This window comes from Pecten maximus, chromosome 16 (genome assembly GCF_902652985.1).
Source record: "Pecten maximus chromosome 16, xPecMax1.1, whole genome shotgun sequence".
NCBI classification, from domain to species: Eukaryota; Metazoa; Mollusca; class Bivalvia; order Pectinida; family Pectinidae; genus Pecten; species Pecten maximus.
This window is the reverse complement of record NC_047030.1, coordinates 27,540,181-27,556,447: the sequence shown is the minus strand read 5'-3', so window position 1 is coordinate 27,556,447 and position 16,267 is coordinate 27,540,181. Positions and strand designations below refer to the sequence as shown.

Sequence of the window (16,267 nt, the reverse complement as noted above, 5' to 3'; positions counted from 1 at the left end):
ATCAAGTCTACGAAGAGTGTTTTAACAAAATCATAATTTTTTTCTTCTTTTTCATTCCAATCTGAATTGGGTTACCACCATCGTTTCTACTGTGAAAAGGAAATAACAAATTTAATGAACAGGTTTTCAACTTGTAAACTTCAGAATATTTCCTACTAGGAAGTGGTGCCTAATTCTCTTTTTCAAACAGTAAAATATATCATTGTTTTGACAGAGTAATGCTGTACATACTGGTTCAAACTCCTCGGAACAAACAGGGCATTCACAGATGGGTTGTCCGCCCCTCATTTGACAGATGGCATCATTATGACAAGTGTAACCTCGACAAGAAATTTCTCCCTCCCCTATGAAAAAAGAGAAAATTAAATAAACTTAGAAAGCTTGTTTGGACAATAATTAGATACTTCTTGTTAAATTTAATTACATGTTATGATAAAAAACATGTTATTGCATAATTTCTCTACTTTTTAACTGAATAAAAGTTAATCTTATTTAACAAAATATGAATTTGGGATTATTTCTTACCTAAAGCTATGAAACTGTAAAATAAAAATCAAAGGGCTATACAAAGATAAGTTTTTTTCCTTGTAAATTCCCTCCCTCATCCCAGCATCCCAATGTGATGGATGAGAAGGATGGAATCTGGTGCATTTTGTCAAGTGACAAATTTAAGTGCTAATGGAACTAGACAGCCGGAGGGCTTAATGGAAGGGAATCAATTTTCATGCAAGCTCACACATCATCAGAAAAGCTTGCCAGAGATATAACAGCCTCCACGCCTCAAAGTGGTTGACATGCATCTTAGACCGACGTTGTCAAAGCAAATTACTTCTAGCAGGAAGAACCCTGCCCACAAGATTGTTCAGAGAGGTGCCAAACATATCCATTAGAGGTCTGTCAAACACCTAACAAATGCTCTTGAAGATCAAAGAGTTCAGCTGCTACCTATATCTAAACTGGTTTTTGCATCTGGAGAGAGTGTCTGCAAGAACATACAGTCTACATGGGAGATGCTTGACAAGGATAGTCAGCTGCAACTAGTGGAGTTTCGGCAGCCACACAACCCACCTTGGACTGTAACATCCAGCTAGGGATTGAACAGCTAGAATTGTTCCCATGTCCAGCACATTGATGTACTCTGAAAGCTGTTCCTCAGATAATTTCCCAACTGGACATGTCCGTTGAAGTTAGTTCTCCAACCTATCATGAAACCATCTCTGTAAAGGGTCACACTTGGAGCTGGCTTCGACAAAATAACATTCCTGCAGGACATTGCCCTGTATAGTCTACCACGTAGCAAACTGCTTGATCGACTGGTTCAAGAAAAGCAATGCCTCTCAATCCCTTAAAGGGACCTAGTTGGAAAGCAGAAACATCTTAAGAGGTCGGATGTGAATTCTCCCTAGAACCATACTCAGATAAGATACCCCATAAAACTGAGTAAGCAGTGCATCTGCACTTGACAATGACCTATTTTCCATAGGTGCTAAACCGATGTCCTAAACGTTATTGAAAAGGTTTCCCAGGAATATAAAATCTCAGAAAGGGAACACCTCTGACTTCTCTCTGGAGGGGATAAACCCCTCTCAGCAAATTTTGCACCACCTAATGTGTGTCCTGCACAACAGAATCCCTAGGACAAATGAGGTGGAGCATGATGGAGTCATAGAAAAAAGATGTGATGGGCAGCATCGAACACCATTATTGTGAGGTGCAGTTGTAAGCCTATGCCTACCCTTAAGAATAGACAAAGTCTGCATCACAGGAATAACCTTAGGCTTGTGGTGCGTCAAAGCCTGCAAAGAACTAGCTGCCACACTGAGACTGAATCTTCATCACAAGAATTGTGACAGCTGAAGACCCAGCTACCTTTGGATTTAGGGAATGGCAGCACTAAAGGACCTGTCAACCTTAGGACTGGCCAATATGGTTCCCAAAGTGGAAGAGCATTGAGGGGTCAACACCTCTGTTAGATGGAGACACCAACCCCAAGAGTTCCACATAGGCATACCCATGGGGTTATACCCAAAACTAGCAGGAAATTAGTAAGCTTAAGATCTCTTTAACAATTTTGGTAAAGCATCTTAAGCCCCTTCCGTCTATGAAGAGTATTTGATTATATCTTATTTGGGTCTTGAGAAGAATATTTTTGTAATTTCAGTCAACTTGACCCTTTTGGCCCCGTCTCTTAGTCCTCTGTGAATTGAGAACTATATATTTTACAGTTTTGGTTGACTTTGAGAAGTCAAAATTGTAAACTGTTTACAGACGCATGAAAGACATTAATGCATGATGATGGACAAAGGCGAATGAGAATAAAAACTTTAGACCAATTTTCTGTCACTTTGACACCAAGGTCAGGATCAGAAGTTCTTGCCAAGGACAATCGACCTGATGGGTAGGAAGGACCAGAGTAGGAAACAGAATCAATCAGCTGTGCCCCACTAAAATAAAACAGCTGTACGATTGACAGCCATGACACCACACGTGAACCAAAACTCAACAAAGGCAAGGGACTGGAGCCTTCACTTTCCCCAGTAATAACAACACCAAGTGGATCTACAAAAGGATAAGTATCCGGATACAATAAATGGCCATAGGATAAGTATCCGGATACAATAAATGGCCATAGGATAAGTATCTTCACATAGGAATAGTATCCCCCCTAAAACTCTGTATAGGGTAACAATGTAAGAATTTGGAATATAAAATTTTTATCATTTAAATGTATTAGAAAGTTAGAAAATAAAATATTATCTAATTTCATATAACTAATGAACTATTTAAAAAATGTTAAAATTGTTTGAATGTATGCACAAGTGCATTTGAATTCATGCAGTTGACCTAACAAAAAATAGTAAATCAAGAAGAATTTAATTCAAATAAATAGTCTAGATATCTTGTACACGTAAGACCTAATCCCAAAATGACATTATTCACAATCATTGAGTCCTTGAAATATACAACTAACACTTTATGTATATAAAGATTATGTTTGTATATACAATGGATTTCTCTTAATTACACAGCTTATTAGTTCTGTTTCAGTAAAACATGATTAGTACCTTGCTTCTCAAACTTATACGAGACATATAACAATCAAATAAATACATATACAATTAAGTGGAATCCAAAACGTGACCTTGTATTCCCTGTACTTTCTGTAAGAAAAGCTAATTTAAATGTATCCTACAGCTATAGAAATGACCATACCTTACATAAGTAGGGGGGTACAACTTAACTACCACAGGTATCAGGTGTGACTTACCTACCACAGGTATGACTTACCTAACACAGGTGTGACTTACCTATCACAGGTATCAGGTGTGACTTACCTACCACAGGTATGACTTACCTACCACAGGTGTGACTTACCTATCACAGGTATCAGGTGTGACTAACCTACCACAGGTATGACTTACCTACCACAGGTGTGACATACCTATCACAGGTATCAGGTGTGACTTACCTACCACAGGTATGACTTACCTACCACAGGTGTGACTTACCTATCACAGGTATCAGGTGTGACTAACCTACCACAGGTGTGACTTAACTACCACAGGTATCAGGTGTGACTTACCTACAACAGGTATGACTTACCTACCACAGGTGTGACTTACCTGCCACAGGTGTGACTTACCTATCACAGGTATCAGGTGTGACTTACCTACTACATGTATAAGGTATGACTTATTACCTACCACAGGTATCAGGTGTGATTTACCTACCACAGGTGTGACTTACCTACCACAGGTATCAGGTGTGACTTACCTACCACAGGTATCAGATGTGACTTACCTACCACAGGTATGACTTACCTACCACGGGTGTGACTTACCTACCACAGGTATGACTTACCTACCACAGGTGTGACTTACCTACCACAGGTGTGACTTACCTACCACAGGTGTGACTTACCTATCACAGGTATCAGGTTTGACTTACCTACCACAGGTATGACTTACCTACCACAGGTGTGACTTACCTATCACAGGTATCAGGTGTGACTTACCTACCACAAGTATCAGGTGTGACTTACCTACCACAAGTATCAGGTGTGACTTACCTAGCACACATATCAGGTGTGACTTACCTAGCACACATATCAGGTGTGACTTACATGTACATACCACAGGTATTAGGTGTGACTTACCTACCACAGGTATCAGGTGTGACTTACCTATCACAGGTATCAGGTTTGACTTACCTACCACAGGTATGACTTACCTACCACAGGTGTGACTTACCTATCACAGGTATCAGGTGTGACTTACCTACCACAGGTATGACTTACCTACCACAGGTGTGACTTACCTATCACAGGTACCAGGTGTGACTTACCTACCACAGGTGTGACTTACCTACCACAAGTATCAGGTGTGACTTACCTAGCACACATATCAGGTGTGACTTACCTAGCACACGTATCAGGTGTGACTTACATGTACATACCACAGGTATTAGGTGTGACTTACCTACCACAGGTATCAGGTGTGACTTACCTACCACAGGTATCAGGTGTGACTTACCTACCACAGGTAATAGGTGTGACTTACCTACCACAGGTATTAGGTGTGACTTACCTACCACAGGTATTAGGTGTGACTTACTTACCACATGTATCAGGTGTGACTTACCTACCGCATGTATCAGGTGTGACTTTCCTACCACATGTATCAGGTGTGACTTACCTACCACATGTATCAGGTGTGACTTACCTACCACATGTATCAGGTGTGACTTACCTACCACAGGTATTAGATGTGACTTACTTACCACATGTTTCAGGTGTGACTTACCTACCACATGTATCAGGTGTGACTTTCCTACCACATGTATCAGGTGTGACTTACCTACCACATGTATCAGGTGTGACTTTCCTACCACATGTATTAGGTGTGACTTTCCTACCACAGGTGTGACTTACCTACCACATGTATCAGGTGTGACTTACTTACCACATGTATCAGGTGTGACTTACCTACCACATGTATCAGGTGTGACTTCCCACCACATGTATCAGGTGTGACTTACCTATCACAGGTATCAGGTATGACTTTCCTACCACATGTATCAGGTGTGACTTACCTACCACATGTATCAGGTATGACTTACCTACCACAGGTATCAGGTGTGACTTTCCTACCACATGTATCAGGTGTGACTTACCTATCACAGGTATCAGGTGTGACTTACCTACCACAGGTATAAGATATGGCTATTACCTACCATAGGTATCAGGTGTGATTTACTTACCACAGGTGTGACTTACCTACCACAGGTATCAGGTGTGACTTACCTATCACAGGTATGACTTACCTACCACAGGTGTGACTTACCTAGCACAGATATCAGGTGTGACTAACCTACCACATGTATGACTTACCTACCACAGGTGTGACTTAACTACCACAGGTATCAGGTGTGACTTACCTAACACAGGTGTGACTTACCTACCACAGGTGTGACTTACCTATCACAGGTGTGACTTACCTATCACAGGTATCAGGTGTGACTTACCTACCACATGTATAAGGTATGACTTATTACCTACCACAGGTATCAGGTGTGATTTACTACCACATGTGTGACTTACCTACCACAGGTATCAGGTTTGACTTACCTACCACAGGTATCAGGTGTGACTTACCTATCACAGGTATCAGATGTGACTTACCTACCACAGGTATGACTTACCTACCACAGGTATGACTTACCTACCACAGGTATTAGGTGTGACTTACCTACCACAGGTATCAGGTGTGACTTACCTACCACAGGTATCAGGTGTGACTTACCTACCACAGGTATGACTTACCTACCACAGGTGTGACTTACCTACCACAGGTATGACTTACCTACCACAGGTGTGACTTACCTACCACAGGTGTGACTTACCTACCACAGGTATGACTTACCTAACACAGGTGTGACTTACCTACCACAGGTATCAGGTTTGACTTACCTACCACAGGTATGACTTACCTACCACAGGTGTGACTTACCTACCACAGGTATCAGGTGTGACTTACCTACCACAGGTATCAGGTGTGACTTACCTACCACAGGTATGACTTACCTACCACAGGTGTGACTTACCTATCACAGGTACCAGGTGTGACTTACCTACCACAGGTGTGACTTACCTTCCACAAGTATAAGGTGTGACTTACCTAGCACACGTATCAGGTGTGACTTACCTAGCACACGTATCAGGTGTGACTTACATGTACATACCACAGGTATAAGGTGTGACTTTCCTACCACAGGTATCAGGTGTGACTTTCCTACCACATGTATCAGGTGTGACTTACTTACGACATGTATCAGGTGTGACTTTCCTACCACATGTATCAGGTGTGACTTACCTACCACATGTATCAGGTGTGACTTTCCTACCACAGGTGTGACTTACTTACCACATGTATCAGGTGTGACTTTCCTACCACATGTATCAGGTGTGACTTACCTACCACATGTATCAGGTGTGACTTACCTACCACATGTATCAGGTGTGACTTACCTACCACATGTATCAGGTGTGACTTACCTATCACAGGTATCAGGTGTGACTTTCCTACCACAGGTATCAGGTGTGACTTACCTACCACAGGTATTAGATGTGACTTACTTACCACATGTTTCAGGTGTGACTTACCTACCACATGTATCAGGTGTGACTTACCTACCACATGTATCAGGTGTGACTTTCCTACCACATGTATCAGGTGTGACTTACCTATCACAGGTATCAGGTGTGACTTACCTACCACAGGTATAAGATATGGCTATTACCTACCATAGGTATCAGGTATGATTTACCTACCACAGGTGTGACTTACCTACCACAGGTATCAGGTGTGACTTACCTATCACAGGTATGACTTACCTACCACAGGTGTGACTTACCTATCACAGGTATCAGGTGTGACTAACCTACCACATGTATGACTTACCTACCACAGGTGTGACTTAACTACCACAGGTATCAGGTGTGACTTACCTACCACAGGTATGACTAATTACCTAACACAGGTGTGACTTACCTACAACAGGTGTGACTTACCATACCCAGGTGTGACTTACCTATCACAGGTATCAGGTGTGACTTACCTACCACATGTATAAGGTATGACTTATTACCTACCACAGGTATCAGGTGTGATTTACCTACCACAGGTGTGACTTACCTACCACAGGTATCAGGTGTGACTTACCTACCACAGGTATCAGGTGTGACTTACCTATCACAGGTATCAGATGTGACTTACCTACCACAGGTATGACTTACCTACCACAGGTATTAGGTGTGACTTACCTACCACAGGTATCAGGTGTGACTTACCTACCACAGGTATCAGGTGTGACTTACCTATCACAGGTATCAGATGGGTCTTACCTACCACAGGTATGACTTACCTACCACAGGTGTGACTTACCTACCACAGGTATGACTTACCTACCACAGGTGTGACTTACCTACCACAGGTGTGACTTACCTACCACAGGTATGACTTACCTACCACAGGTATGACTTACCTAACACAGGTGTGACTTACCTACCACAGGTATCAGGTTTGACTTACCTACCACAGGTATGACTTACCTAACACAGGTGTGACTTACCTATCACAGGTATCAGGTGTGACTTACCTACCACAGGTATGACTTACCTACCACAGGTGTGACTTACCTACCACAGGTGTGACTTACCTATCACAGGTATCAGTTGTGACTTACCTACCACAGGTGTGACTTACCTACCACAGGTATGACTTACCTACCACAGGTATGACTTACCTAACACAGGTGTGACTTACCTACCACAGGTGTGACTTACCTATCACAGGTGTGACTTACCTATCACAGGTATCAGGTGTGACTTACCTACCACATGTATAAGGTATGACTTATTACCTACCACAGGTATCAGGTGTGATTTACCTACCACAGGTGTGACTTACCTACCAAAGGTATCAGGTGTGACTTACCTACCACAGGTATCAGGTGTGACTTACCTATCACAGGTATCAGATGTGACTTACCTACCACAGGTATGACTTACCTACCACAGGTATGACTTACCTAACACAGGTGTGACTTACCTACCACAGGTATCAGGTTTAACTTACCTACCACAGGTATGACTTACCTAACACAGGTGTGACTTACCTATCACAGGTATCAGGTGTGACTTACCTACCACAGGTATGACTTACCTAACACAGGTGTGACTTACCTATCACAGGTATCAGGTGTGACTTACCTACCACAGGTGTGACTTACCTATCACAGGTACCAGGTGTGACTTACCTACTACAGGTGTGACTTACCTACCACAAGTATAAGGTGTGACTTACCTAGCACACGTATCAGGTGTGACTTACCTATCACAGGTATCAGGTGTGACTTACCTATCACAGGTATCAGATGTGACTTACCTACCACAGGTATGACTTACCTACCACAGGTGTGACTTACCTACCACAGGTGTGACTTACCTATCACAGGTATCAGTTGTGACTTACCTACCACAGGTGTGACTTACCTACCACAGGTATGACTTACCTACCACAGGTATGACTTACCTAACACAGGTGTGACTTACCTACCACAGGTGTGACTTACCTATCACAGGTGTGACTTACCTATCACAGGTATCAGGTGTGACTTACCTACCACATGTATAAGGTATGACTTATTACCTACCACAGGTATCAGGTGTGATTTACCTACCACAGGTGTGACTTACCTACCAAAGGTATCAGGTGTGACTTACCTACCACAGGTATCAGGTGTGACTTACCTATCACAGGTGTGACTTACCTACCACAGGTATGACTTACCTACCACAGGTATGACTTACCTAACACAGGTGTGACTTACCTACCACAGGTATCAGGTTTAACTTACCTACCACAGGTATGACTTACCTAACACAGGTGTGACTTACCTATCACAGGTATCAGGTGTGACTTACCTACCACAGGTATGACTTACATAACACAGGTGTGACTTACCTATCACAGGTATCAGGTGTGACTTACCTACCACAGGTATGACTTACCTACCACAGGTGTGACTTACCTATCACAGGTACCAGGTGTGACTTACCTACTGTAGGTGTGACTTACCTACCACAAGTATAAGGTGTGACTTACCTAGCACACGTATCAGGTGTGACTTACCTACCACAGGTATCAGGTGTGACTTACCTATCACAGGTATCAGATGTGACTTACCTACCACAGGTATGACTTACCTACCACAGGTGTGACTTACCTACCACAGGTGTGACTTACCTATCACAGGTATCAGTTGTGACTTACCTACCACAGGTGTGACTTACCTACCACAGGTATGACTTACCTACCACAGGTATGACTTACCTAACACAGGTGTGACTTACCTACCACAGGTGTGACTTACCTATCACAGGTGTGACTTACCTATCACAGGTATCAGGTGTGACTTACCTACCACATGTATAAGGTATGACTTATTACCTACCACAGGTATCAGGTGTGATTTACCTACCACAGGTGTGACTTACCTACCAAAGGTATCAGGTGTGACTTACCTACCACAGGTATCAGGTGTGACTTACCTATCACAGGTATCAGATGTGACTTACCTACCACAGATATGACTTACCTACCATAGGTGTGACTTACCTATCACAGGTATGACTTACCTACCACAGGTATGACTTACCTACCACAGGTATCAGGTGTGACTTACCTATCACAGGTATCAGGTGTGACTTACCTACCACAGGTATGACTTACCTACCACAGGTATGACTTACCTACTACAGGTATGACTTACGTAACACAGGTGTGACTTACCTACTACAGGTATGACTTACCTAACACAGGTGTGACTTACCTACCACAGGTGTGACTTACCTACCACAGGTATGACTTACCTACCACAGGTATCAGGTGTGACTTACCTACCACAGGTGTGACTTACCTACCACAGGTATCAGGTGTGACTTACCTACCACAGGTATCAGATGTGACTTACCTACCCCAGGTATGACTTACCTACCACAGGTGTGACTTACCTACCACAGGTATCAGGTTTGACTTACCTACCACAGGTGTGACTTACCTATCACAGGTGTGACTTACCTACCACAGGTGTGACTTACCTTCCACATGTGTGACTTACCTACCACAGGTGTGACTTAGCTACCACAAGTATCAGGTGTGACTTACCTAGCACACGTATTGGGTGTGACTTACCTAGCACACGTATCAGGTGTGACTTACATGTACATACCACAGGTATTAGGTGTGACTTACCTACCACAGGTGTGACTTACCTTCCACAGGTGTGACTTACCTACCACAGGTGTGACTTACCTACCACATGTATCAGGTGTGACTTACCTACCACATGTATCAGGTGTGACTTACCTACCACATGTATCAGGTGTGACTTACCTACCACATGTATCAGGTGTGACTTACCTACCACATGTATCAGGTGTGACTTTCCTACCACATGTATCAGGTGTGACTTACCTACCACATGTATCAGGTGTGACTTTCCTACCACATGTATCAGGTGTGACTTACCTACCACATGTATCAGGTGTGACTTACCTACCACATGTATCAGGTGTGACTTACCTACCACATGTATCAGATGTGACTTACCTACCACATGTATTAGGTGTGACTTACCTACCACAGGTATCAGGTATGACTTACCACAGGTATGAGACGTTTGTACATGTCTATAACCATGCACGGACATGACTTGACTTATCATGGGTATGAGAAGGATGTTCATGTCTTACCACAAGCATTATTAACATGTGCCTTACCTAGGATGTTCATGTCTTACCACAAGCATTATTAACATGTGCCTTACCTTATGTATGAAGTGTACATATACCTCTAAAGCCATTGATATGACTTGAGACTTACCACAGGGGCCATGATGTGCTAGGACCACATTTTTTTTCTGAAGACATGAATCTCTCCTCAGCTCACATTCGTTGTCATATGTGTAGCCATCAGAACCACAAACTTGCTGTAGAATAAGTTCACATGGTGAAGGACACTGACATTTAGCAAGGCCGTTTTTGTTGATACTACATTCCTGACCAAATCCACATGTTATTTTCCTACATGGATTAGTTCCTGAAAACCCACAAAGACAAATTATGCTTGATGATCTGTATTGCTATAACCACTAATTATAACAAATCTACAATGAGACTTTAATTGAAAACAAGCAGACAATCTGAGAACACAGATTTACTGATATTAACCCAATAAAATGGGCTGGTCTAACTCACTCAGTTTATTAACAAAAATCAATGTGAATAAATGTGATGTGTCTATCTTTTATTACAACCAAAACAGAGTAAAGGGAAGAGTTTTTATTGAAATAGATATCTCATGACAATTCCAACAATATCTTGTTATTTTTCTGATGAAAACATAAAAATTATATTCAGAGTACCTTTAAAAATTTGTAGTTTTGTCCACTACATGGAAGTGAAATGCCTTACAGTAATACACTACTGTGCTCACGGTGAAAAGTTCACCTTGAGGAGGAAAACATTAACCAACACGTTACCTGTTTCAGCTCAACCTGGCCCATGTTATATATAAAATAACTTCGTTGCGGGGGTATAAATATTTGTCAACACATTGCTGGATTCCATACTGGGCGTAGTTTACATCTTCATAACTACAGTGATCCATTACTGCCAGGAAAATCGTAAGACTTCCTCAAAAACTATAACAATGTCCTCTTTACCCTTTTGGGCCCATAAATATGATTTGGTATAATAGTGTACAGATAACACTCCCTAGCAATGCCTTAACTACCCGGTCCCCAAGGACATAAATTAGAACAGAATGTTAGGACAATGTCATTACATTCAGGTCAAAATATCTGGGCTTCATGCAACATTGTGAGAACATCTCTTACAAATGCCTGGGTGACAATAACTTTTGATGTTGAGACAATGTTGTCAAAAGGTTGTAATGCAAACTTTGCATTTAGTTGTTATTAAAGATTCATAATGTACACAAATTCTGATGACGTACCAAGGTTATATAGGTTAAGGTCTACATACCAAGGTTATATAGGTTAAGGTCTACATACCAAGGTTATATAGGTTAAGGTCTACGTACCAAGGTTATATAGGTTAAGGTCTACATACCAAGGTTATATAGGTTAAGGTCTATGTACCAAGGTTATATAGGTTAAGGTCTACATACCAAGGTTATATAGGTTAAGGTCTACGTACCAAGGTTATATAGGTTAAGGTCTATGTACCAAGGTTATATAGGTTAAGGTCTACGTACCAAGGTTATATAGGTTAAGGTCTATGTACCAAGGTTATATAGGTTAAGGTCTACATACCAAGGTTATATAGGTTAAGGTCTATGTACCAAGGTTACATAGGTTAAGGTCTATGTACCAAGGTTATATAGGTTAAGGTCTACATACCAAGGTTATATAGGTTAAGGTCTACATACCAAGGTTATATAGGTTAAGGTCTATGTACCAAGGTTATATAGGTCAAGGTCTATGTACCAAGGTTACATAGGTTAAGGTCTACATACCAAGGTTATATAGGTTAAGGTCTATGTACCAAGGTTACATAGGTTAAGGTTTTCCTGTCACAAATTTAATTGTTTTTCTTATATAATCAATTAAATATTGCCGAAACATCCGAGCAGAAGACATTGTCATTCTAAAAACAAAATCTGAGGTTTTAAAGGGATTGTAACATTATTAAATGATGTTTGGTGAAAGTAGATCCCTCTGTGTATGTCAAGGTTGAATATCTCCTATAGGACTAGAACTTCAACATATGCAGATACAATATTAATACTTTTTACTTTTTTAGAATATGTTATGTTATGGGAAATGTTTGACTTGTACTCAACAACCTTGAAAATGTGTGTTGATGTGTAAATATTGTTTTTTTTTTTTATAATCTTTTGAGACATTGAAATCATACATTACATTTTTACAGTATTCTCAAAAATTGCATCTCATAAAAAATATATATTCCCCAAACTGTCATTTTATAACATTAATACAACCTAAATGCAATGTTGTATCCTGACATAACAGCAATGTTCTCCAGACGTTGTGTGGCCCACTGGGTTATATACATATGTCTATTTGTCTACAGCTTATTAAGTTATTTGTGATCTTCTTGATAAAAACTTTAACAATTTAAAGATTATGATTTAGATTGCTCCAAAGCATGTCCACTTACCCCCATTGCTCCCCGTAAATCTGAATGTGTTTGAATTTATCTATAGATTTATCTATTTTTTTCATGATCTAACAAATAAGACATGATCCTACAGTATTTGCTGTTTGAGCATTTTGAGACGACCCCTCAAACAGTTGAAGTCGGTCTCTGAGTTCGTGTCTGAGACTACATATGTATGTTAGAAATGTCTAATAACAATGTGTATCCATTCATCTCAGCATACCATGTATCATAACTCTAAGCAAAAAAAAACAAACTTTTAAACATATTTGACCCCTGTAACCTTAGAAATAAGCTCATTCATTTGTAAAACCTTGGTAATTATTTATGTTACTATGTATATATTATCCTTAAAGCTAGGCCTCTTGGTTATCCAGAAGTTGTTTTAATGTTTTAATCATGTTTGTCCCATATGCATTCATTTCAACAGTCATTCATTTTAAGTCATTCATTTTAACAAACTTGGTCATTCCAACATGCTTAATTGTAGTCCTAGGCCATTTTGGTACTAAGAAGAAGTGTTACTTATTTAAGGTAAAAAAAGTTAATGATGGATGGTCGACTGATGACAGACAACGCATGACAGATGGATGACATGACAATACAGGTTCAATTGGTCATTTGCCCAGGTGAGCTATAAACCCACCAAGTATAACAATATAACAAATTGTAAAAACGTAATTCCTAAAAGGATAAAGAGAATGTTTTAGAGGTTTGTATGCATGATAAGGTCATTTTGCTTTGATGATTTTGAATTGGCACAGAAAATTCTACCAAACATCAAGCATCCTATGTGTATCATACACCTGTATTGGTACACAAATACAACACATAAATATCAACAGGTACTGTCCATGTAAAAAAAATGACTTTCTCTTACCTCCTTAACAAAGCCTTAAAATACCATAATGATTAGATAAACAAAAGTATTTGTTTTTGTATGACTTATATCAGAGTATGTGTAACCTTCAACTTAATAACACTTTAAGTCCCAATGTTATTTTGATAAATTGATAAAAACAACAATACTTCTCCACAAAGATGAGTTTGTTATTGTGTTGATCGCTGACAAATTAGTCATTTAAATCTATAAGCTGTATTGAAAATGGATTATCCTCAAGTCTATGTAATTTAGGGATACAACGTTTGGGCCCTACTAGACATATTTCATTGATTTTTTTCCTTTCAAATGTCAGATCTTGCAGAAAATGAAGATCAATTAAATCAAACTGTATCATAAGGAAAAATCTGTATGCTTAATAGTTTAAATTTTTAAAAACAATAATCAACAATTTGTAGAATCTAAATATAATACATTATAATAAAGTCAATGATTCTGATAAAATATAGATAAAATATACACAAATACAAGCTGACTTGAGATTGTTAGTGGCATGCTTTAACATGGGAACACACATAAAGACACATTTTACAGCTTCCATAAGTGGAGAGGCATGCCAGGAGGTTCTACCACACTACGGCTTGCGTGCAGCATGCAAGCACACATCACACATAGAAAAGGAGAACAGTCATGGAATTCTGCTACAAAGCTTTTCTGCCATCAATCTTCAGTAGATGGATGTACTAGTCTTGTGGATACAGTATATTTGTTTAAGTAATATTCAAGCTATGTAGATATGTGTTGTAACTTTGATATATTTAATGTGAATGCATTATAAACATGAACTATTGATTGGTCATTTAAGAACAGACATGGTTCTTTGTTGTATATATGAAGATGCATGTATTTCTAGAATGATGTTGAGCAGTCATTTGAAATTTTTTTTTCTAAAACACTTTAAAGAATATTTCAGTAAATGTCAGCGTTGTATTTTAATTTTAACTTTCATGTCAATCTTGGTGTATTGTTACATTACAGCTGAGGGATACAGGGCCGTCAGCAGCTGAAGCCAACATAAATTTTGTTTTCATGGTTAGATCAATAAAGTATTACCAGCATATCCATTATGATGTGGAAGACACACTAAAATCCTCCATTTAGAAAAAAATATACAAGTCAAAATTGATTCAGTCATAAAAACATAATTGTTAAGTGTCTTGCATCAAAATCAAATAAACAGAAAATGATAATAAATGTACGTATTACCTTCAAAATAATTATAATAGCCTGATCAGCTCCAAAATAGTTATGATAGCCTGATCAGCTCCAAAATAATTATAATAGCCTGATCAGCTCCAAAATAATCATAATAGCCTGATCAGCTCCAAAATAATTATAATAGCCTGATCAGCTCCAAAATAGTTATCATTCAGTGTATAGATAGATAAATATATATAAGCTTCAAAATAATTATCGTTGTGTGTATATATATATATATATATAGATATAATAATAAAAAAACTCGACGACTGGCTTTCAAGCGCTTTCGCAGCTCTTGCTGCTCATCAGGAAAGTCAAGAGCTGCGAAAGCGCTTGAAAGCCAGTCGTCAAGTTTTTTTATTATGATATTTTTTTTTTTTTTTTTTAATTTTTTTTTTTTTATTATTATATATATATATATTTTTTTATACCTTTATTCTTACTTTCACATGGAAACAAACTATTTTTTCAATATATATATATATATATAACTACGACAGGAAATTCAAATCTTTATCTTCGGATCACCAACACAAGTCGTCAAGTTTTTTTATTATGATATTTTTTTTTTTTTTTTTTTATTTTTTTTTTTTTATTATTATATATATATATATTTTTTTATACCTTTATTCTTACTTTCACATGGAAACAAACTATTTTTTCAATATATATATATATATATATATAACTACGACAGGAAATTCAAATCTTTATCTTCGGATCACCAACACAGAGTGTATATGATACATTGTGCTAACAATTCGTATCCATGAATGTAAATACATTGCGATCCAGGTATTCTATATCATCTTATAGACGACTTCCACAATGATCATGTCAGGGTATCGGGCCGACCATCACTGCGCCATTGAAACGTTCTTTTTTAAGAACGCCGATGTGGC

At 39.1% G+C, this 16,267-nt stretch overlaps 1 protein-coding gene across 1 annotated transcript in view; it reads right to left on the bottom strand.

Moving 5' to 3' along the window:
- The window catches only part of LOC117314800 (agrin-like), a 182,244-nt gene that overhangs the window by 108,752 nt on the left and 57,225 nt on the right, over positions 1 to 16,267 (bottom strand). The window contains exons 4-5 of the mRNA XM_033868904.1: positions 10,944 to 11,159; positions 232 to 344 (exon numbers count right to left, since the gene is read on the bottom strand). Of these exons, the coding sequence (XP_033724795.1) occupies positions 232 to 344; positions 10,944 to 11,159 (329 nt within the window). The remainder of the gene's footprint in view (positions 1 to 231; positions 345 to 10,943; positions 11,160 to 16,267) is intronic.